Source organism: Dipodomys ordii, unplaced genomic scaffold (assembly GCF_000151885.1).
Source record: "Dipodomys ordii isolate 6190 unplaced genomic scaffold, Dord_2.0 Scaffold19, whole genome shotgun sequence".
NCBI lineage: Eukaryota > Metazoa > Chordata > Mammalia > Rodentia > Heteromyidae > Dipodomys > Dipodomys ordii.
Genome location: NW_012267235.1, coordinates 15,604,704 through 15,627,364, shown reverse-complemented (window position 1 = coordinate 15,627,364; position 22,661 = coordinate 15,604,704). Strand labels below are relative to the sequence as shown.

General features: G+C 44.7%; 1 protein-coding gene across 1 annotated transcript in view; it reads right to left on the bottom strand.

Moving 5' to 3' along the window:
• Positions 1 to 22,661, bottom strand: part of Ankfy1 (ankyrin repeat and FYVE domain containing 1) — an 88,996-nt gene that overhangs the window by 1,676 nt on the left and 64,659 nt on the right. Inside the window, exons 11-24 of the mRNA XM_013013154.1 lie at positions 22,064 to 22,161; positions 18,561 to 18,789; positions 16,756 to 16,854; positions 16,393 to 16,546; positions 14,087 to 14,255; positions 13,012 to 13,130; positions 12,200 to 12,356; positions 11,197 to 11,397; positions 9,214 to 9,390; positions 7,699 to 7,846; positions 7,190 to 7,280; positions 6,004 to 6,128; positions 3,359 to 3,505; positions 500 to 590 (exon numbers count right to left, since the gene is read on the bottom strand). Of these exons, the coding sequence (XP_012868608.1) occupies positions 500 to 590; positions 3,359 to 3,505; positions 6,004 to 6,128; positions 7,190 to 7,280; positions 7,699 to 7,846; positions 9,214 to 9,390; positions 11,197 to 11,397; positions 12,200 to 12,356; positions 13,012 to 13,130; positions 14,087 to 14,255; positions 16,393 to 16,546; positions 16,756 to 16,854; positions 18,561 to 18,789; positions 22,064 to 22,161 (2,005 nt within the window). The remainder of the gene's footprint in view (positions 1 to 499; positions 591 to 3,358; positions 3,506 to 6,003; positions 6,129 to 7,189; positions 7,281 to 7,698; positions 7,847 to 9,213; positions 9,391 to 11,196; positions 11,398 to 12,199; positions 12,357 to 13,011; positions 13,131 to 14,086; positions 14,256 to 16,392; positions 16,547 to 16,755; positions 16,855 to 18,560; positions 18,790 to 22,063; positions 22,162 to 22,661) is intronic.

The window sequence follows — 22,661 nt, the reverse complement described above, 5'->3', positions numbered from 1 at the left end:
TGGAGGATCATTATTCAATGTCAGCCTGGGCAGGAACATCAGTGAGACTCTTTATCTCCAATAAACCACCAGAAAACCAGAAGTGGCGCTGTGGCTCAAATGGTAGAGCACTAGCCTTGAGCTGAAGGGCTGAAGGACAGTGCCCAGGCCCAGAGTTCAAGCCCCACGACTGACAAAAAAAAAAAGTCTAATAACTGAGCTTAAGTGATAGTGAGTTTCCTGGTGGAAGCCCTAGTCCTCAGTCCTATAGTATCTCCTGGGCACTGTGAGGCGATAAGTCATCTCAGTGACATAGGCCTGGGGCCTGCATGCCCTTGCCCCCAGTGTGTGCTCACCTTCCCTTCCCTATGGCTCTCCCAAGGCAGGATCCTGCCCAGGTCTATCATCTCCTCATGTCCTTTGGTCAACTTTGGCTCACAGATGCTTATCATGGCAAGGTGAAAGCAAGGACATCCACAGAAGTGCCATCACTCCTCTCAAGGGATGACAGAAGTCTTACCAGTGATGTTTGCGAGTTGTTACTCCAAATTTGGCAGTGCACTCATAGCAGTTGGAGCCATCACACCACGGCGGCTCCTTGGACAGCATATCTGTAACACACAGGAGAAGATTAGTTCTTTTTTTTTGTTGGTCGTGGGGCTTGAACTCTGGGCTTGGGCGCTGTCCCTGCGCTCTTCAGCTCAAGGTGAGCACTCTACCACTTGAGCCACAGTGACACTTCTGGTTTTCTAGTGGTTTATTGGAGATGAGAGTCTCACGGACTTTCCTACCCAGGCTGGCTTTGAACTGAGATCCTTAGCTCTCAGCCTCCTGAACAGCCAGGATTACAGGTGTAAGCCACTGGCACCCGGCTTAGAAGATTAGTTCTGATTGCAGCTGGCAAATGTGGGGATAAGGGAGTGCACACGGATATGAGGGCACAGTCAGGGAAAGCTGCCAGAGGAGAATGAAGAGCAGCAAGCACTGCCAGGCAGGTTGGAGGAAGTTCTGTGGGAAGCAGTCAGCCAGCTGCAAGTGGCAAATAAGTACAGTCAGGGCTGACTAGAGTGTAAGGCATGGTGGGCAGGAGGCGGAGATGTGCACACAGAAAGACTGGCAGAGGCTAAGTGGTCAGGAACACAGTGGGAGGGAACAAGACAAGTGAAATAGGATGAAGAATTTGAGATTTGGGGAATGAATAGGAGTGTGGGGTCTGAGAGCAAGACAGTGAACAGAAGGAGATAGTGATTCCCAGATTTCTAGACTGAGTAACAGAGTCTGGAGAACCACCTGTGGAGATGAGTTCTACACTCACTAAACTTGGATGAGTGGTTGAGATGACAGGAACGATCACTAGTATTTATGGACTGGCCCTAAGTGCAGGCCAGTCCCTGTGCTTCTCCTCTGTATAGAGATACAGAGCTCATGGAGGGAGTGGCACAGGAACCTGTTGCATTGACACCATCTAATGACAGCACTGCAATGGTCATCTGCTCTGAGCTCTTAAAAAGCTGACTGTGACATAGGAATAACTACAAGTAATTTATCACAAACATCAGGCTTTAAAAAAAATTTTTTTTTTTGGCGGCCTTGGGGCTTCAACTCTGGGCCTAGGCTCTGTCCCTCAGCTTAAGGCAATGCTCTACCACTTGAGATACAATGCCACTTCCGGATTTTCTGGTGGTTAATTGGAGATAAGTGTCTCATGGACTTTCCTGCCTGGGCTAGCTTTGAACCATAATCCTCAAATCTCAGCCTTTTGAATAGCTAGGATTACAGGTATGAGCCACCAGTGCCCAGCTTTAAAAAATTCTTAATTGACACATACTTATTGTGCCTATTTTTGAGTAATGTATAAATTGATGCTTGTATATACATGTAATGATCAAATCAGCAATAATGTGTCCTTCTCAAATCATTTCTTTATGTAAGAAACCTTTGTTTCTCTCCTCTAGTTCTTAATATGTAATGAAGTGTCATAAATCAGTCACCCTGGGGCTGGGAAGGTGGCTTAGTGGTAGAACCCTTGCCTTGCATGCCTGAGGCCCTGGGTTCGATTCCTCAGCACCACATAAGCAAAAAGAAAAAAGCCGGAAGTGGGCTCAAGTGGTAGAGCGCTAGCCTTGAGCTGAAGAGCTGAGTGAGGGACAGCGCCCAGGCCCAGAGTTCAGGCCCCATGACCAGACCCCAAAAAATTAAAATAAATAAATCAGTCACCCTGCTCTGCTGAAGAACACTAGAACAAATTCTTTCTACCTAATTGTATTTTGGCAGCTATTATCCAACCTCCCTCTAGCTCTTCTCCCCCCCCCCCTTCCCTCTTGTGGCCACTATTATTATTTCTTCTCCCTCTCCCTCCTTCTCTCTTTTTGAGACAGGGTCTCACTATGTAGCCCAGGCTATCCTTGAACTCAAGATCCTTAGTGCACACCTCACAAGGGGCTTACTGATTCTTGCTACCATTCCAACAGGTAAGACAAAAAACACACAACTCAGGAAATCCAGTGTGAATGCTGGGCACTGCTGGTTCACATCTATAATCCTAGCTACTGAGGAAGCTGAGATCTGAGGATCACAGTATAAACCACCATGGACAAGAAATACATGAGACTCTCATCTCCAGTTACCACTAAAAAGCCAGAAGTGGAGCTGTGGCTCAAGTGGTAGAATGCTAGCCTTAAGCAAAAAGTACTGATTTCAGCCCCCAGGACCAGCACACAAAAAAGGAAAAGAAATAAAAAAGGAATCAAGTATGAAGTGCCCATCTTCTCCACAAAAGGAAAAGGGACAACAAAGAGTCAGTGGGAATTGAAGTTTAAAGTCATTTAGCTAGGCACCGGTGGCTCAGGCCTCTAATCCTAGCTACTCAGGAGGCTGAGATCTGAGGATCATGGTTCAAAGCCAGCCCAGGCAGGAAAGTCTGTGAAATTTATAAACCACCCGAAAACCAGACTTGACACGGTGGCTCAAGTGGTAGAACACTAGCCTTGAGCTGAAGAGCTGAGGGATAGCGCCCAGGCCCAGAGTTCAAGCCCATGACTGACAAAAAACAAACAAACAAACCAGATTTTAGAGGCTTTGGAACCAGCCAAAGGAGAAAAAGTGTGGAGATGTGTTAGGGTGACCTACCTAGAGCTTCTAGATTTCTCAAAAGTTCATGGAAAGTGGGAGGCTAATAGGGAGAAAGAACTCTAAAAAAAGACTACCAACAATGACTTTCTTCAATATTACTTATTCAGAGAAAGAGCTCTCTGCGGACCTAGAAATGGCTGGCTCATATCTTATAGCAAGTCATCACGAGATATGAAGATTACCAATACATTTGATAATCAACCCTGTAATATAGTTGTATAGAAATAGTGAAAAGCAGGCCACTCACCTAATAGTCTAAACAGAAGTTGCTTGGTGGCAACCTGGTAGTTGAAAATGTTGACTCCTTGGTTATTATTTACCCCAAGGCGAGCCCCAGATCGGACGATAGCACGGCACAAATTGGCATTCCCTTTCATGTATGCCAAGAGCAGCACTGGAAAACAAAACCACAGGTAGGGTTGCCTGGCTGGCATTGCAAAGGGTGAGAGAGGGCAGAACTGGCAAAACATTTGTTAGGAAAAGTCTCTACAAAATATACGGAAACCTGAGACTAAGAGCTGAAGCATCTTCCAAAAGAAAGTACAGCCCCAGGCCAGGAGACCCCCAACGCAGATACATTCCCAGAAAACCACTCTTTCCCTGCTTGAGCTGCTGCTCAAGAGATCTGAGATAGATCTGACATTGATATTGTTGTCTAATTGTTTCCTCTGGTAGAAAACATTGCTTTTTACCACAAAGGACAAAGCTTGCTTTATACAGGATAACAAATATAAAAACTCTGATTTTAGTACAGAAGAAGAAAAAAAAATTCAGTGTTGGGAAAATGTTCCAGAAAATTCTATACAATGGAGCATCTTTCCTGAAAGTGCAGGCCCACTGGGAACCTGGCTCTTAGTCAGCTATCAGGTTTTGTTGTTATTGTTGTTGGTCATGGGGCCTGAACTCTGGGCCTGGGCACTGTCCCTCAGCTCAGCTGAAAGCTCAAGGTTAGCACTCTACCACTTGAGCCACAGCACCACTTCCAGCTTTTTCTGCTTATGTGGTGCTGAGGAATCAAACCCAGAGCCTCATGCATGTGAGACAAGCACTCTACAGCTGAGCAACCTTCCCAGCCAGGTTTGTCTTTTTTTACAGATAATTACAGAGAGCAGTAGCTCTCCTTGATTTATTCTTACCAGAAATTCTACTTCTTAAGTTCTTAACTGTCAATGAGTCAATAATAAGGGCTCAAATAATTCAAAATAGTAATAAAAGCTATCATTCCAGTTATGAAACGTGCACAAAGATATAGGTTAGAAAATTCACCCAATGATAGAAGGGGCTGGGAAGGTGGCTTAGTGGTAGAGCGCTTGCCTTGCATGCCTGAGACCCTGGGTTCGATTCCTCAGCACCACATAAGCAAAAAGAAAAAAGCCGGAAGTGGCGTTGTGGCTCAAGTGGTAGAGCGCTAGCCTTGAGCTGAAGAGCTGAGGGACAGCGCCCAGGTCCAGAGTTCAGGTCCCACAACCGGACCCAAAAAAAAAAAAAAAAAGAAAATTCACCCAATGAATCTCCTAAAACATGACAGTAAAGCAAGTGAGATCTAGGCTCTGTAAATAAGAAGCTCACACTGCAGGCCTATCAACCTGTTCTCAGGGCAGTTATGCCTCCTGAATCAATGCTGGTTTACTAGCGCACGTTTTATTCCTTGGGCTCAGGCACATCACTGTTGGCTCAAAACCATGCTCATTGAGCTGGGAGGTAGCTCAGGGATACAATACTTGCCTAACAAATTTGGAAGGACCTGGGCTTGATCCCTACCACTGCAAAGAAACAAACAAACAAACAAAAAAACCCCGAAACAAAAAACTAGTGGCTCATACTTTTAATTCTAACTATTCAGGAAGCTGAGAGCTGAGGATCATGGTGCAAAGCCAGCTGGGGCAGGAAAGTCTGTAAGGTTCTTATCTCTAGTTAACTACCAGAAAATCTGAAAGTGGAGCTGTGACTCAAAATGGTAGAGCAATGGCCTGGAGCAAAAAAAGAGCTCAGGGAGAGCTGAGTTCAAGCCTCATGACCGACAAAACAAAAACCATGTTCACATGTCAAGGCCAAGTATTCCTCCTAAGGCCAAGAAACAGAAGCAAAAGTACTGTTTCCCCCTAAGGTTCAGAGTACTGTGGTGACAACATTTCTGTGTGGCCTGTCTGGCATGGGGATAGAAGAATGAAGGAGCATGCAGTAAAAATAAAAAGCACTCAGAGACCTAGCAAGGATGAAAGAGAGAGAGAGAGAGAGTGTGTGTGTGTAAAGAGATCTTGTGTGTGTGTGTTTTGATTGGTCACAGGGCTTGACCTCAGGGCTTGGGTGCTGTCCCAGAGATTTTTTGCTCAAGTCTATTGCTCTACCACTTTGAGCCACAGCACCACTTCCAGTTTTCTGGTGGTTAATTGGAGATCAGAGTCTCCCAGACTTTCCTGCCCAGGATGGCTATGAAACCCAATCCTCAGATATCAGCCTCCCGAGCAGCTAGGATTACAGGCATAATCTGCTAGAGCAGACTATGAAAGAGATCTATTTATTAATCCCTCAGTAAGGATGTACCTGTATCAATACATACTAGTAGTATATTTCCTCTGAAACCAGGGAAGTGTTTATATCTTATCTCTCTGCTAAAACTGAGAAGGAACTTGGGAAAGGCCCTGTATAAGAGATAAAGAAGGGCAAAATGGATGGTATAAACAGATGGGCAGGCCTGTCTGGCCTTGGGTATGGCTTGGATTTGATGTCAGATACTCCAAATTCCATAACATGGATCTGGAATTGATGCTAAGAGTCTGGGGGAATATACAAAGCTGACTGCCCTCAGGTAATGACATGAATGCCAAGTCTACTTCTTTAGGAAGCAAGGTGCACAAATGAGACAGGACTTACAGACACCTTATTACCTACCTGTGTTTCCTTCTGCATCTGGCTTATCCAGAGGATACTCAGGCATGCACTCTAAGAAGAGATCAAAGATGGCTGCTGCATTCTCTTTGCCATACTGCCCCAAAATGTGCAGTGGTGACTGGCCTCTGATGAAACAAATTGGAAAAGTTATTATGTATCTACATGTCCATAGTACACAAAAGATACTGAATTTTCTGAACTTTGTGATACTGGATAAATCTAAAGGACATATGACAGGTCAAAAAGATTTTCTAGCTGGGCACCAGTGGCTCATGCCTATAATCTTAGCTACTCAGGAGGCTAAGATCTAAGGATCACGATTTGAAGCCAGCCGGGACAGGAAGTCCATAAGAAGATTCTTCTTTCTTCTCTCTCTCTCTTTCTTTTTTCCGTCAGTCATGAGGCTTGAACTCTGGGCCTGGGTGCTGTCCTTCAGCTCTTCAGCTCAAGGTGAGCATTCTACCACTTGAGCCACAGAACCACTTACGGTTTTCTGGTGGTTAAGAGTCTCATGTACTTTCCTGTCTGGGCTGGCTTTGAACTGTGATCCTCAGATCTCAGTCTCCTGAGTAGCTAGGATTACAGGTGAGCCACTGGCTCCTGGCTCTATTAGACTCTTATTTAAAAAAAAAAAAAACAACTCCAAAAAAACACAAGTGAAGCTGTGGTTCAAGTGGTAGAGCCCTAGACTTGAGCAAAAGAAGCTGAAGGACAGCACCCAGGTCCTAAGTTCAAAACCCTAGTAACAGCGCGCGCGCGCGCACGCACGCACACACACACACACACACACACACACACACACTTTTCTAAAAAGTTTTTTTTTTGAAGCCAGAAGTAGAGATGTGGCTCAAGTGGTATAGCACCAGCCTTGAATGGAAAAAGCTAAGCAAGAATAAGGTCTTGAGTTCAAGTCTCAGTATCAGCACGTGTACACACACACACACACACACACACACACACACACACACACACACACACACACACACACACACACACACACACACACACACACACACACACGTATGCACACACAGTGTGCTTTTTTTGTTTTTAAATAGAAAACCAAACTTGACTAAGCTGGTCAAGTTCCCCATGGTCAGACTTAAAGTTTAGAGCTGGGGCTAAGGGGATGCACCCCCAGCTTCCAGGAGCAGGCTGGTCTCTGCTTGAGATCAAACATACTCACCTCAGATTAAAGGCTTCAGCATCCACTGTGCACTCTGTCAGAAGAACCCGGATGTTGTTGAGTCGACCATGCATGACAGCAAGATGAAGAGCTGGAGAGTAAATCCTCTTACTGTGCAAGCCCAGAGCACATACAGAAAATTCTCAGCTCTTCCCCACTCTCCCAAACCCCACTAAATTCAATGAAATCAGAGCAGGGAACAGCCATGCATAGGCCCATCCTTTCCTTCATCTTCTCTACCCCCAGGATAAGGCATACTGCAATTTCATGGGCCTTTGCTTTCTGTTTCAGCACTCTCACAGGTGAGAGGCTTCACAAGAAGTCCCTTTAGGCTGCCAAGTTACCAATCCCACTGGCCAGCGGAAGGATGGATAGCCTGCGTGGTGTGCTTCCTTTCATAGCTCTGCTCCTGTAGAAGCCAACCCACTGGTGCTATGTACTTCCACTGCTATGATGGAAGCACTGCTCACAGCACTCAGCATGTGCACAGGCCAATCACTGGGAATTACCATTATTTCCATTCTCATCCACAGCAGCAAAGTCTACCCCATTCTCTAGGAGGACTGAGCAAACGGTAGGCAGGTCCTGCTGGGCTGCAAGATGGAGGGCAGTCTGGCGGTGCTTGGTTAATTCATTCACCTTGGCTCCTGCAAGAAGCTGATGAAGTTGATTACTCAAGCAGCCTCTCCCATAGTCAAGATCTTACTTATAGGGGTCAGGCCTCTGACATGGCTGAAAATTCTCCCTAGAGGCTTATCTATCCTGATGCCAAAGCTGGGGACTTGAAGGCCTCACAGTAGTCCTCAAGCACAAATTACCTACCAGCATGTAAACAGCTATTCCTTGAGATGCGAGAATTCTATTTATAAAGCTTTACTATATAGCTGGGTGCTGATGACTCAAGCCTGTAATCCTAGCTACTCAGGAGGCTGAGATCTGAGGATTGCAGTTCAAAGCCAGCCCAGGCAGGAAAAGTTGGTGAAACTCTACTCTCCAATAAACCACCAGAAAACCGGAAGTAGCACTATAGCTCAAGTGGTAGAGTGCTAGCCTTGAGCTGAAGAGCTGACGGACAGCGCTCAGGCAAAACAAAAACAAAACAAAGCTTTAGTATACATAAACTGTATAGCACTGTACCATATAAAGATGTCCAATGCTTGTAATAAAACCTCACAAAGCCGGGCGCTGGTGGCTCATGCCTGTAATCCTAGCTACTCAGGAGGCTGAGATCTGAGGATCACGGTTCAAAGCCAGCCCGGGCAGGAAAGACTGTGAGACTCCTATCTCCAATAAACCACCAGAAAACCGGAAGTGGCGCTGTAGCTCAAGTGGTAGAGCGCTCGCCTAGAGCTGAAGAGCTGAGGGACAGCGCCCAGGCCCAGAGTTCAAGCCCCACGACTAACCAAAATAAATAAATAAATAAATAAAACCTCATAAAAAAGGATATAAGTATAAAAGATAATAACATACATGGATAGTAAAATAAAGTAGCCAATAAGATGATAAATAAGTATGAAAAGATGTTGACTATATAGTAAGTTAACAGAAAAAGAGAGCTTTCCAGGTGCTAATGGCTAACCCCTGTAACCCTAGCTACTAAGAGACTGAGATCTGAGGATCATGGTTTGAAGCCAGTTGGGACAGGAAAGTCTGTGAGACTCTTTATCTCCAACTAAACACAAAAAGCCAGAAGTAAAGCTGTGGCTCAAGTGGTAGAATGCTAGTCTTGAACAAATGAGCTCAGGGACAGTGCCCAGACCCTGAGTTCAAGCCTCGGGACCTGCACCAAAAAAAAAAAAAAAAAAAAAATTAAAAAGGTAGCTTATTTCCCCACTGTGTAACCTGTAGAACAATGGGACATTTATTCTCTGACATACCTATTTTCCTGAGTGTATTTGCCTAGCTCCCCAGATTCTTGCTGCCTTTCACAACCCCTGCCAAAACACCTGTGAGTAGAAATTCTGCACATACCCTACATTGTCCTTTGACAATGTTACATGCAACGGTGATTCTGTGTCACTTACCAAATTGCGGACAATGATCTCTGAGCCTGCTTGTACAGCAAGGTGCAAAGGGGTCAACTTGGAAGCATCCTGGACTCTAGAGTTCACATTGGCCTGGACACTGATCAGGAAGAGGACGCTTTCAATATCAGAGTTCTGAACTGCCACATGAAGAAAATTCCGACCTTTGTTATCCACCTAAGGAAACAGCAGCAACCAAAGTATGAATAAGCTCCCCACTGCTTTTTATTGGTACTGGAGTTTGGACTGAGGGCTGTAGGATTGCAAGGGGGAGGTACTCTCCCACATAGCTATATCCTAACACTAGGCGTCCTTTTAGAGTGCCTCTGAACACTTACAAACTCACTACTACATCACTAGAAAGAAAATGACATATAGTCCTTCCACTCCAAAAAAGATCCTTTCCAACTCGAGTCTAATACCAAATGCCCGCTCTCTAAAAGAACCAGGCCCACAGACCCATGAAGTCAGGAGAAGGAGCCACTGCACTGGCCCAAGCTTCCCTGCCACCTTCCTGCAGCAGTAACTGGAAGTGGAAAATCAAGGAACAGACAAGCTAAAGGACAGGGAAAGGATAAAATACTAGGCTGCTCACAGGGAGGTGAAGATGGAGTTTAGCCTTGAGTCACTGTGTAGCTAAACCAAGCATCCAGACTGAACTCCGAGCAGCCAAACAAAAGCTTCTGAAATTCTGAGGATTTTTTTTTGTTTTTGGTCAGTCATGGGGTTTGAACTCTAGGTATGGGTACTGTCCCTGAGCTCTTTAGCTCAAAGCTAGCACTCTACCACTTGAGCCACAGCTGCACTTCCAGTTACCTGGTAGGTAATTGTTGTTAAGAGTCTCATGGACTTTCCTGCCCAGGCTGGCTTTGAACCATGATCCTCAGATCTCAGACTCCTGAGTAACTAGGGTTACAGGTGTGAGCCACCAGCACCCGGCAGGATGTTTCTTCTTTTACTGAGCTACAGAATATAAAATAGGGAAGTAGCCAGCAGTATGTCACAGATTTTTCCTCAGTGATGTAAAGCAGGTAGAAGCTCACCCAAATAAAACCACACCACATACTGTAGTTAACAGGAGCTGTCAGTACGAGTGCGTGAGTGGACGTGAGGATACCACATGCTCCATATTCTCTGCCCCTCTTGTGCCCCACGCACATGCACACACAGACACAGCATGGGCTGTGTAGCAGGCAAGGCAATTGCACAGGACTTGGAGTGGCAATAGCAGTTTCACATAAATGCTGAGGAAATGTGAAATGACAATCTTCATTCATCTAAGTGCAGAGAGGTAAATGCCCACACAATCCAGTCACACTTAGGAAAAATGAACAAAGGTACAGAAGCTCAAAATATAAAGCAATAATCTTCATGCATGCTAGGACTTCATTTCATTCAAGCCCACATTCACCTTCATTAAAGGGCTCCTTATAAATCCTGGCATATTCTATATGCTGGCTAGAATCAGGTTCCTGTAGGACCAAACTGACAAACCCATCGCAGCTCCTGCCTTGGGTCAGTCTTGACTGTGTTTCTCGCCTACTCTGGTGTAGAGCAACAAGTCACCATCTGGATTTAGTAGCTGATAAAAAGCCACAAAGAACAAAGGTAACAGCCTGCTAAGTTGAATAATAATCTAATACCTCTTAAGACACTCAGAAAGTTGTCTAACATCACAACAGAGTATCTTGAAGTTCAACTGAAATCTTAAGACAGACAACTAGCAAAAGTGAGTATGAGCTTAGCTGTGCATAGCACAAATCTTATTACCAACCCAGAGAGCAGTCACCTCCACCTAAGTGCACATCACTAGGTGACTGACACACAAAGTGAAGTAGCCACATCTCAACCAGCACTACCGGATATCTGTATGGCCATACTTTCAGAAAAGGGGGTATCATTTCAGAAAAATGTATAGAAAAATGTGTAGAAGAGACCACTTGGTTGGCAGCATCTGTTTGGTTTCTGTGTGTTGTCACTCACCTGCTCAGCAGCCCCAGACTCTCGCTTTAGGATGGCCTCAGCTGCCTTGTTATTCTTGTAAGTCATGGCGCAGGCAAAGGGGGTGAGCCCTTGTCTGTCTCGTTCATTCAGATGGATATTAGGGTGAGAAATCAACAGCTGAATGATGACACTGTGCTGGTTGCTGATGGCCACGTGGACAGGTGTTCTTCCTTCTGCATCCTGTAGGAACAAGGCAGATTTCAATGTCCAGTTCAAAGATAAAACTCAGGAAAAGTAACCAGAGCCAAATTTCATTTATACAATAAATACCATAGCTCTCAACTGTTTTTTTTTTGTCAGTTGTGGGGCCTGAACTCTGGGTCTAGGCGCTGTCCCTCAGCTCTTCAGCTCAAAGCTAGCGCTCTACTACTTTAGCCACAGCGCCACTTCCGGCTTTTTCTGCTTATGTGGTGCTGAAGAATCGAACCCAGGGCTTCATGCATGCAAGGCAAGCACTCTTACCACTAAGCCACCTTCCCAGCCCATAGCTCTCAACTGTTAAAGAAGCCAGACACAAAAGAACTAGAAGCTACCCCCCATTACATCATGCTCCAATGACAGGGGATCTAGCAGAAACGATTTGGAAGATGTGCAGCTTGTACCATTGCCAATCCATCTATCAATTCAAACCTTCCCAGGTCCAAATATTGAAAAGCATCAAGGAATATAAGAACCAGGAGAGCTCATTTGAGTTACCTGAACACTAAACCAACTCTCAGTGGAAATCTATAACAAAGGGGGAATAGGAGATAAGGAAATATGGATAAGATTAATAAAACAAAGATGTTGTAGGAAGATAAGACATTAGGAAGTCTGAAGCTGTAATCAATTCAATTGCTAGGTAAGCTATATAACTCAGAAAAAGTCCAGTGTATGATAAAGCAGAGGCCCAAGAAAAGCCATCTGCAGGGTCCCTTGCCACAAGAGACTTCCCTTATTGTGGGGTTACCATTAATGCTTCTGGCAAAGAGAAACTGCCCACCTGTGCATTAACATTAGCACCAAACTCCAGAAGACACTGCACAGTCTCTTCCAGTCCCCATGAGGCTGCCAAATGCAGGGGTGTCTGCCCATCCCTGGCCTCTTCTTCTCCTTCTCCATTAGCACCTGGTTGCCGAGGACTATTCACATCACAGCCACTGAAAGGAAACAGAAGGAAGGCCATGCTTCTACCTTGCCTACAGTCATACAGATGGACCAACAGCAACACCTTTATCCAATCCACCAAAAACTTCTTCTGCCATAACCTATCCTTGGTCCTTGACATCAAATACTGAGATCTGAGTCCCACTGCCAGAGATTCTTTCCCAGTTGGTTTTGGGAATAACATGGGCATCTAAACTGTTGCAAAATCCCCAAAGGATAGGCACATATTTAAAAGTTAAGAAGCACTGCATTAATAACCTTTCCTAAATAAGCATACTCCACACCATGTCTCACATGCTGAGAGGGCAAAGAAACCTCTTGTAGCTCCAGCATCTTGGTAGGATCCAATAGAGGCCATCTGATCTCTATTTCAGCCTCCTGACTTCCCAGTAGGAACTGGTCTTGACTGACTACAGAAGTTCATGCAGCTCCCAAACCAGAAGCCAGTCTTTGATTCAGGTGTGGGAGCCCCTCCCCTCACAAATGAGCTTGCCCTTGGCTGACTTGACAGAACAGTGGCCCCCTGACTATCTTAATGATTAAAATCAAGCCAGCCAGAGGCAAGTCAGGACTGGAGGTAGATTCACATAGACAGTGAGTATGCAACAGGCTAAGAAAGATTTTAAGAGATACTTGGGCTTCTCCGACCTGCGAATAAGAAAGCAGGCGCTGGACTCGTTGTTTTCATCAATGGCTCTGTGCAAGAGTGTCTGAAGGCACCCGCTAGGACCTGGACCCCAGAATGTGGCATCACAACCATGTCTGACCTGCAGAAAAACACAGGTTGCTGTCAAGCAAAAGTGAAAATTTTCATTACCAACTCTGAGCTCTATGTAATTAACTGAAAATAACTTTAATTCATGTACTTCATTAGTTTTACAAACACTAATTAAAATCTGCTGAGTGTAAATTCTTACACTATTCCTGTGGGATGCAATTCAAAATATAAATATGTTTAATTAGGGCCCTAGACTTGTGTTCTAGAAGGGAAAGAGAACAGTTTGTACTTATAAGCCCCCAGCAACACATACCTGTAATTAACAGGTAATCTCAGTAACAGCTGATAAAATCCCAGGTATAAAATGCCTCAATGTCACATTGCAGGCCATTCAAAACAGCTAAATGAGAAGATCCAGATCTATCTCATTTAGGTGCATGTCTTGCAACAAGGGAGAAAAAGCAGATATTTGGGGATTCATCACTAGTGATGATGAGGCAGCCCCGGATAAATCTCCTGAGGGAATGGACCAACGCTGGCTCCTCTGTGGTCTTCTTCTTTTTTTTGGTCCGTTGTGGGGCTTGAACTCTGGGCCTGGGCGCTGTCCCTCAGCTCTTCAGCTCAAGGCGAGCGCTCTACCACTTGAGCTACAGCGCCACTTCCGGTTTTCTGGTGATTTATTGGAGATAGGAGTCTCAGTCTTTCCTGCCCAGGCTGGCTTTGAACCGTGATCCTCAGATCTCAGCCTCCTGAGTAGCTAGGATTACAGGCATGAGCCACCAGCGCCTGGCTGTGGTCTTCTTAGTAAAAAGCCCACATAAAAGTGTTTGGCCAGGATCACATTGAATTGTATGTTTTCTTAAAATGATTTTCAACTACTCATCTTTGACCCAGTTTATGACTTGGCAGATCTCTTGTTCCTGTGATTGGTACACAGCCATCAAATCCATTTCCGACAAAAAATATCCTCATCTGTAAGCAAAGGCAAGGTTGTCCTTGTCTCACCAGAGTGGATGCAATGTCCTCCAGGTTACTGGTCAAGGCAAGCCACAGTGGGGGGTTTCCTTTCTCATCTGGCACCGACATGTCAGCTCCTCGGGTGCATATGGCATCGACTACAAGTGGAAGCTGATTTCTGATAGCCAGCTGAAGGGCCATCTCCCCATCCTGAGTCCTGCACACCAAAACCAAAACAATGTCTGCAAAGGATACAGGGCACCCTTCTGGGAGTTTCAGAGCCCAGACTTCACTGCATGCCATAAACACATTTCATTCAGTCACTAGAATTTTATCCTAGAAATGAAAACTGCCAGTTATGCTTGTGTCCTCTGCCTTTTTGAAAAATGCAGCACTACCATCTTACTGTATCCCAAAGATAAAGATAAGTGACCCCCAAACTTAAAATCCTACAGGAATACAGTTCTTTGCATAGCATCATTATTAAATGCCAACAATAAAATGTCACCCGGACTACCTACCTGACAAAATAGTTCTTGCCTTTGCACACTCAGGATCATTTAATATTGGAGGTTCAGAAAAGTTCATGTGAGGGCTGGGAATGTGACTTAGTGGTAGAGTGCTAGCCTTGAGCAAAAGAAGCTCAGGGACAGTGCCCAGGCCCTGAGTTCAAGCCCCAAGACTGTCAAAAAGAAAAAGAAAAGAAAAAAAGAAAAGAAAAGAAAACACAACCATAATAAAACTGGAACTGATTTTTCCTCTCAAGTCTTATTTGTAGTTTTGTTGGGATGGTCTTTATTTTAATTGAAATTCCTATTCCCAAACTGATTTTGGATTTTTGTTGTTGTTGCTGTTGTTGGTTGTGGGGCTTGAACTCTGGGCCTGGAAGCTGTCCCTCAGCTCTTCAGCTCAAAGCAAGCGCTCTACTGCCTGAGCCACAGCACCACTTCCAGTTTTCTGGTAGTTCATTGGAGATGACTCTAATGGGCTTTCCTTGCCTGGTCTGGCTTTGAACAACGATCCTCAGATCTCAGCCTCCTAAGTAGCTAGGATTACAGGCATGAGCCACCGGGGCCCAGCTTGTTTTTTATAATGAGATTTTGTGCAATATTGTGCAATGGTTCTGAAAGATTCCAATAAGAGCAATGGTCAGTTTTCCTTCACCACATACTCTATTGATATTTATATGTAAACTGACATTTACACTGTCCCTATTTGTGGGAATCAAACCCAGCCTATGCCTGCTAGGCAAGTGCTGAATCATACCTTCCTCTTCAATTTTTTTTTTTCTTGCCAGTCCTGGGGCTTGAACTCAGGGCCTGAGCACTGTCCCTGAGCTTCTTTATTTATTTTTTTAAGTAAGTTTTTATTGTGAAAATACTGTACAGAGGGGTTACAATCACATGAGCAAGGTAATGAGTACATTTCTTATCAAGCATTGTTGCCTCCTCCTTTATTTATTTATTTTTTGCTCAAGGCTAGCACTCACCACTTGAGCCATAGTGCCATTTCCAGCCTTTTCTGTTTATGTGGTACTGAGGAATCAAACCTAGGGCTTCATGCATGCTAGGCAAGCACTCTACCACTAAGCTACAGTGCTACTTCCAGTTTTCTGGTGATTAACTGGAGATAAGTTTCATGGACTTTCTTGCCTCGGCTGGCTTTATACTGCAATCCTCAGATCTCAGACTCCTGAATAGTTAGGCATGAGACACTTGTGCCTGGTTCATTTGTACTTATTTGTTGTTGTTTCTCGTGGGGCTTGAATTCTGGGCCTGGGCACTGTCCCTCAGCTCTTCAGCTCAAGTTAAGCACTCTACCACTTGAGCCACAGTGCTACTTCCAGTTTTCTGGTGGTTTATTGGAGGATAAGAGTCTCAGGAGAGAAGTACAAATTGTCATGTCAAAAAGGAGCTTTACAATGTCAGTGGAGGGGGATGGGGGGGGAAGGATTGGGTGGGAGGAAGGGGGGAGGCTGGGAAGGGAGGTGAAGGGTAAACAAAGGAGGAGGCTGCAATGCTTGGTAAGAAATGTATGCATTATCTTGCCCATGTAATTGTAACCCCTCTGTACAGTATGTTCACAAATAAAATAAAATTTAAAAAAAAAAAGAGTCTCAGGAACTTTACTGTCCAGGTTGGCTTTGAACCTCGATCCTCATATTTCTGCTTCCAAAATAGCTAGGATTACAGATGTGAGCCACCAGTGCCCAGCTCATTTGTACTTTCTAAGAGTCATGTTTTCCCTTCCTCTATTTAATGAGGAATGAAAATATTTTCTAGAAGCAAAGCTCTATTTCTGAGCCATCTGAGGTGTGATATGGTGTTACAATGGAAGGTGCCACTTCATCCCACCTGACATTTATATCTGCTTGATGCTCCAGAAGAAAAAGTGCACTCTTGCTATCCTGACGTTGTATGGCCATGTGCAGCAAAGTCTGCCCATCCGACATGGTGTCATTGATAGAAGCCCCAGAGCCAAGCAGCTGAGCTGCTATTGTGTGCATACCTGAGAAACACACAAGCCCTCATTAATGCATACTCAGCTTTCCCCACTTCTTGGATATCATATGACAACAAATATACCCCTCTCAACTTCTCACAGTCAACAGTTTTCCAGTGGATATTATAGGCTTAACCCAAGCAGAAATGTTATCTCTCCCACTCTCCTATGTACCCTGGGTATGTGTGCTGTCATCTACCTCTGGGACAGCTTACCAGTCCATAACGCCAGGCCCAGCACCGTTTGGTCTCGAGAATCCTTGAGGCTGAAGTCCGGAATAATTTGCAAGTTGTTGGTAGCATGAAGAGCATTGGCTAGATTTTTTTTAAGAGGAAAAGAAATTTGACCATCTTATGGATCACATTTAAAGAATTCAAGAGGATAAGAACTCGTTTGAACTAACTGGTTATATGATAATTACTATTTCAATACAACAGAAGTCTAGAGTCAAAGTCCAGAAATATAATTATTGTAATTATTTGGTACCAGTCCTGGAGCTAGAACTCAAGCCCTAGGCGCTATCCCTGAGGTCTTATTGAGGGCTAGTTGCACTAATACTTGATCCACAGCTTCACTTCTGGCTTTTCAGTGGTTAACTGGAGATAAGAGTGTCGCGGACTATCCTGCCTGGGCTGGCTTTGAACCACAATCCTTAGATCTCAGCTTCCTAAGTAACTAGTATTATAGGTATGAATCACTAATGTCTGGCAAAATTATTTCTTAAAACCAAAAAATGGATTCTTCATATAAGAAAAAGACGCTACCTTGGGCTGGGAAGATGGCTCAGTGGTAGAGTGCTTGCCTTGCATGCACGAGGCCCTGGGTTCAATTCCTCAGCACCACATAAGCAAAAAGAAAAAAGCTGGAAGTGGCACTGTGGCTCAAGTGGTAGAGCGCTAGTCTTGAGCTGAAGAGCTGAGGGACAGTGCCCAGGCCCAGAGTTCAGGCCCCATGACCGGACCCCCCCCCAAAAAAAAAGACACTACCACAGAAACACACATTCATTTCATGCTTACTAAAATTAAGAATAAAATAATGCCCTGACAATGTTTCCTAATACCTAATTCCTTCTTTTTTTTTGGTCATGGGCTGGAAATCTGGGCCCGGACGCTGTCCCTGAGCTCTTCAGCTCAAGGTGAGCGCTCTACCACTTGAGCCACAGCACCACTTCCAGTTTTCTGGTGGTTAATTGGAGATAAGTGTCTCACAGACTTTCCTGCCTGGGCTGGCTTTGAACCATGATCCTCAGATCTCAGCCTCTGGAGTAGCTAGGATTACAGGTGTGAGACACCGGCATCCAGCACCTGAAGGGGCATTCTACCAGCGCCCGGCTGCAGCAGAGGATTTCTGTGTGGCGCCAGCTTCTCCATGGCAGGGCTTCCCTTTGCCTCTCCTGCCGGCTCCCCCTCACACGCCATCTCCAGGGCTTCAGAAACAGACTAACCATCTGTGGAGGACCTGTGTGACAGAGTTCTTAGTGCCCATGCCAAGGTAATGCTCTGTTTGACCTATACTAAAATGGTCTGGAAAAATGACCCAAACAAAAGATAGAGCAGAGCACAAATCCTCACAGCTCATCCAGTGAAAACATAGTAATTATGATTCAGATTATGTAGTTTGACCCAGATGGGTATTTTTAAAAAAGAGACTGGTTATTTAAAACTAACCAACAAGCCAGGCACCGGTGGCTCATGCCTGTAATCCTAGCTACTCAGGAGGCTGAGATCTGAGGATCATGGTTCAAAGCCAGCCTGGGCAGAAAAGTCTGTGAGACTCATATCTCCAACAAACCACTAGAAAACTGGAAGTGGCGCTGTAGCGCAAGTGGCAGAGCACTCACCTTGAGCTGAAAAGCGCAGGGATAGCGCCCAAGCCCAGAGTTCAAGCCCCACCACCAACAAAAACCAAAACAAAACAAAACAACTAAACAATAGAAGTGACATCTACTTTGTAATTAACTACCCAAAGCAACTGTCCAAAACTCAAATTGATGGGATGGACAGAATTCCCAACTACCTACCTTTCTGTTCCAGAATGACAGACACCACATCAGGATGGTTACAGGCAATTGCCATGTGCAGTGGTGTCTGCAAGTGGATGTTGTCTGTGCATCCAGTCAGGGTCATAGCCTCTTTTTGCAAAGGCAGAGCCTCCTCTGTCTGTAAATTTGGGTTGGCACCTTGTTGCAGGAGCTCTGCTGTGAGGTTGGCCAGCCCATGCCGACATGCAGTGTGCAAGGGGGTTTCTCCCTGAATGGAAACAAATGGCCCAGATCTAAGCAAACTGCTGAAACCCAAGTTCCTACTACTTTTCCTGTCACCAGCTGACCTCTGACTTTTTCCATTTTCTTCTCTGCCACCACCATTTTCTTCAGTGTTTTCTCAAGTACTTTCTAAGTGCCCTGCCTTCCTATCTTCTTCCTCTCTTATGATCTCCTTTGCACCCTTCACTTCCATAATTACTTTTCTAATTATGAAAAGAATGTATTCTTCTTCTTATAAAACCACAATGACATGTATCAAGTGTAGGAAGAACAATGAAACACTGTAGAAAATGGCAGGGCCTCTAAGTCATGGCCCCAAAGGTAAGCAGTTTCAATACAACTCAGGCTGGAAAGGTAGCTCAGTGGTAGAGTGCTTGCCTTGCATGCATGAGGCCCTGGGTTCGATTCCTCAGCACCACATAAGCAGAAAAAGCCGGAAGTGGCACTGTGGCTCAAGTGGTAGAGCACTAGCCTTGAGCTGAAGAGCTGAGGAACAGCTCCTAGGCCCAGAATTCAGGCCTCACGACCGACCAAAAAAAAAAAAAAACCATAAAATAAAATAAAAAAATACTACTTCTCTTTCATGGCCTGTCAGTCAGTACCTGTTTCTTTACCCTGCTTAAACCAACCTTACCTTGAACTTCTATCAAAAAATCCTCTCACTTTCAAAACTTAAAGGCAATGTCCCTGAGCTCTTCAGCTCAAGGCTACGGCTCTACCACTTGAGCCAAAGTGCCTCTTCCAGCCTTTTCTGTTTATGTGGTGCTGAAGAATCGAACTCAGGGCCTCATGCATGCAAGGCAAGCACTCTACCGCTGAGCAACCTTCCCAGCCCCAAAACTTGAAGACTTTATGGTGGTACTGGGGTTTGAACTCAGGGGCTTGCTGCTTGCTAGGCTAGTAGTCTACCATGTAAGCCACACCTTAGGCCTGCTTTGTGGAGTCTAGCAAACTTTTCTGTCACAGCTGGCCTAATACAATACCTTAATCCTCCAGATTTCAATCTCTTGAATAGCTAGTAGGTTTAAAGGTATGAACCACCAATACCCAGCTTAAAATCAAAGACATTTTAAATTGATATTACAGGTATCTGGTTCAATATTCAAAAAGTTTAAGAATATATAATGAGTGGCTGGGAAATTGGCTTAGTGGTAGAGTGCCTGCCTCACATGCATGAGGCCTTGGGCTCCATTCCTCAGCACCACCTAAGCAGAAAAAAGCTGGACTGTGGCTCAAGTGGTAGGGCGCTAGCCTTGAACTGAAGAGCTGAGGGACAACACCCAGGCCCAGAGTTCAGCCCCCACAACTGACAAAAAAATAAAAAAAGAAAGAAAGAAAGAAAGAAAGAAAGAAAGAAAGAAAAGGAGTCTTAGCCGGGCGCTGGTGGCTCACGCCTTAATCCTAGCTACTCAGGAAGCTGAGATCTGAGGATCACGGTTCAAAGCCAGCCTGGGCAGGAGAGACCATGAGACTCTCATCTCCAATAAACCACCAGAAAACCGGAAGTGGCACTGTAGCTCAAGTGGTAGAGCGTTCGCCTTGCGCTGAAGAGCTGAGGGACAGTGCCCAGGCCTAGAGTTCAAGCCCCACGACCGACCAAAAAAAAAAAAAAAAAAGAAAGAAAAGGAGTCTTAGCCAGGTGCCAGTGGCTCATACCTGCAATCCTAGATACTCAGAAGGCTGAGATCTGAAGATCATGGTTCAAAGTCAGCCCAGGAAGGAAAGTCTGTGAGTCTCCAATCAACTACTCAAAAAAGCCAGAAGTGGTACTGTGGCTCAAGTGGTAGAGTGCTATCCTGGAGCACAGAGAGTCTCAAGGACAGAGTCTAGGCCCTGAGATCAAGCCCCAGGACTGGCAAAAAAAAAAAAAAGTAGTCTTATCTTGGCAGCCAATTATCCTCCCCAACAAATATTACAAGTTTTATGTTTCTCTTCAGTGGTAAACATTTGCCAAACACATAGACACAGACCTTGTGCAAGTATGTGTGTATATATGCTTATAATGTGTATATATAAACCCATAGGTTGGATATTTTTTAGCCCAAACTTAAATTGCTGTGTACATTGTCTTATACAAGTTATACAACACTATCATGGAGAATGTCAAGAACTCTACCAGGTTTGTTATGAAAAATAGTAAGATTATACCCTCATTTTTGAAAAAACAAAACCAAACCAAACAAAAAAAAAAAACTCTCCTAGCTAAGTTTTCTAACTTTCATATTTTTCATTAGGTATGCTTATCTAAAACTATAGCTTTTAACCAGCATCTGTAAACCCAGGCCCCAGTGCTGATTTTACATCCAGTTTCCCCACTGCCTGTTAAGACATCCCTGGCTTGACTTTTATAAAGAATTCAGCAGGCACAAAGAAATTTACTCTTCTGACACCAGTTCTAACTCCTCATCAGCTCTCTTTCACTTTTCATGGGTACTCCATAATCACTTTAATACATCCCATGCCCTTGCTTCTGGAAGCCTTAAGTGGACAGTTCCTCAATGCTTCTGAAACCTGTTGCTTCAGATCTAAGTTCAGTGTGAGAGGTCAGTCAAGACAGCCACGGCTTCTCCAGACAATTCCCACCTGGCTTCAATGGCCCAGGCACAACACCATGCCTCCCCCTCCACAGGAGGCTCTTTCAGTTCCAAACTGATACTGTTCCCCTGTCCAAACATTATAAGGACTATTGCCTTAGACAGAATAAAATCCAAACACCTTAAATCAGCATTTTGGGCCTCCCTCCAAAGTAGCACTTGCCTTTTTTTTTTTCTTTTTTTGCCAGTCCTAGAGCTTGAACTCAGGGCCTGGGCACTGCCCCTGAGCTTCTTTTTCTCAAGGCTAGCACTCTATCACTTGAGCCGCAGTGCCACTTCTGGCACTTATGTGCTACTGAGGAATCGAACCTAGGCTCCATACATGCTAGGCAAGCACTCTACCACTAAGCTACATTCCCAGCTTTGTTCTATATTTTAACCATACTCATGTATTATTTTCTCAAAAACCCTGAGCTTTTCTGTACAAGACTAACACTCTACTACTTGAGCCACAGCTCCATTTTTGATGGTTAGGTACAGATAAGAGTCTCAGACTTTCCTGCCTGGGTTGACTATGAACTGTTAATCCTCAGTTCTTAGCCTCCTGAGTAGCTAGGATTATAGGTGTAAGCCACTGGCACCTAGATTCCATTTTTCCTGCACACCACTCTTGCCATTTCTTAAACAAACCAAAACTATTTCTCCTTGCTTCCATGTTACACTTACCCACTTGTTTCTGTGGTTGACGTGGGCACCATTGGATGCCAGGAAAAGAGCTGCCGCCTCATTTCCTGCCCCAGCTGCCCGCTGTAGTAAACAGTTTCCTACAAGAAAACAGCCATATTCATTCTGCTGTTTGCACAGAAATAAAGTCAAGTTGCACAGTGCATAACACACTACCCTTTTCCACCATGGGCACTGTCCGTATGGACATACTGGTAACATTCACCAGCAGTAACTGTTCTTAATCGCGGTGCTATGACTGTTTGAGTGATCCTTTGTGTAGGGGCCTGTTCCATATAATATACAATGTTTAACAATATCCCTGGCTTCTACCCACTAGATGCCAGTAAAACACCTCAACTTCTGGAATAATGTGGGTACACAATAAAGATGACCCTGGCTAACAGCCACTGGACTACATTGCATGACTAAGCTGTGCCTGAAAACGCCCCTTAAATATTTCAGTTTCATTCCTAGGTCACATCTATGTTTGTTCTTGATTTAGAAATATTTTGCCAGCACTGTCACCTTTTTCTAGATAAAAATCTTAGAAAACGGTGCAGGGGGGGGGAAGGGGGTGGGGGGGAGGGGGGAAGGAGAA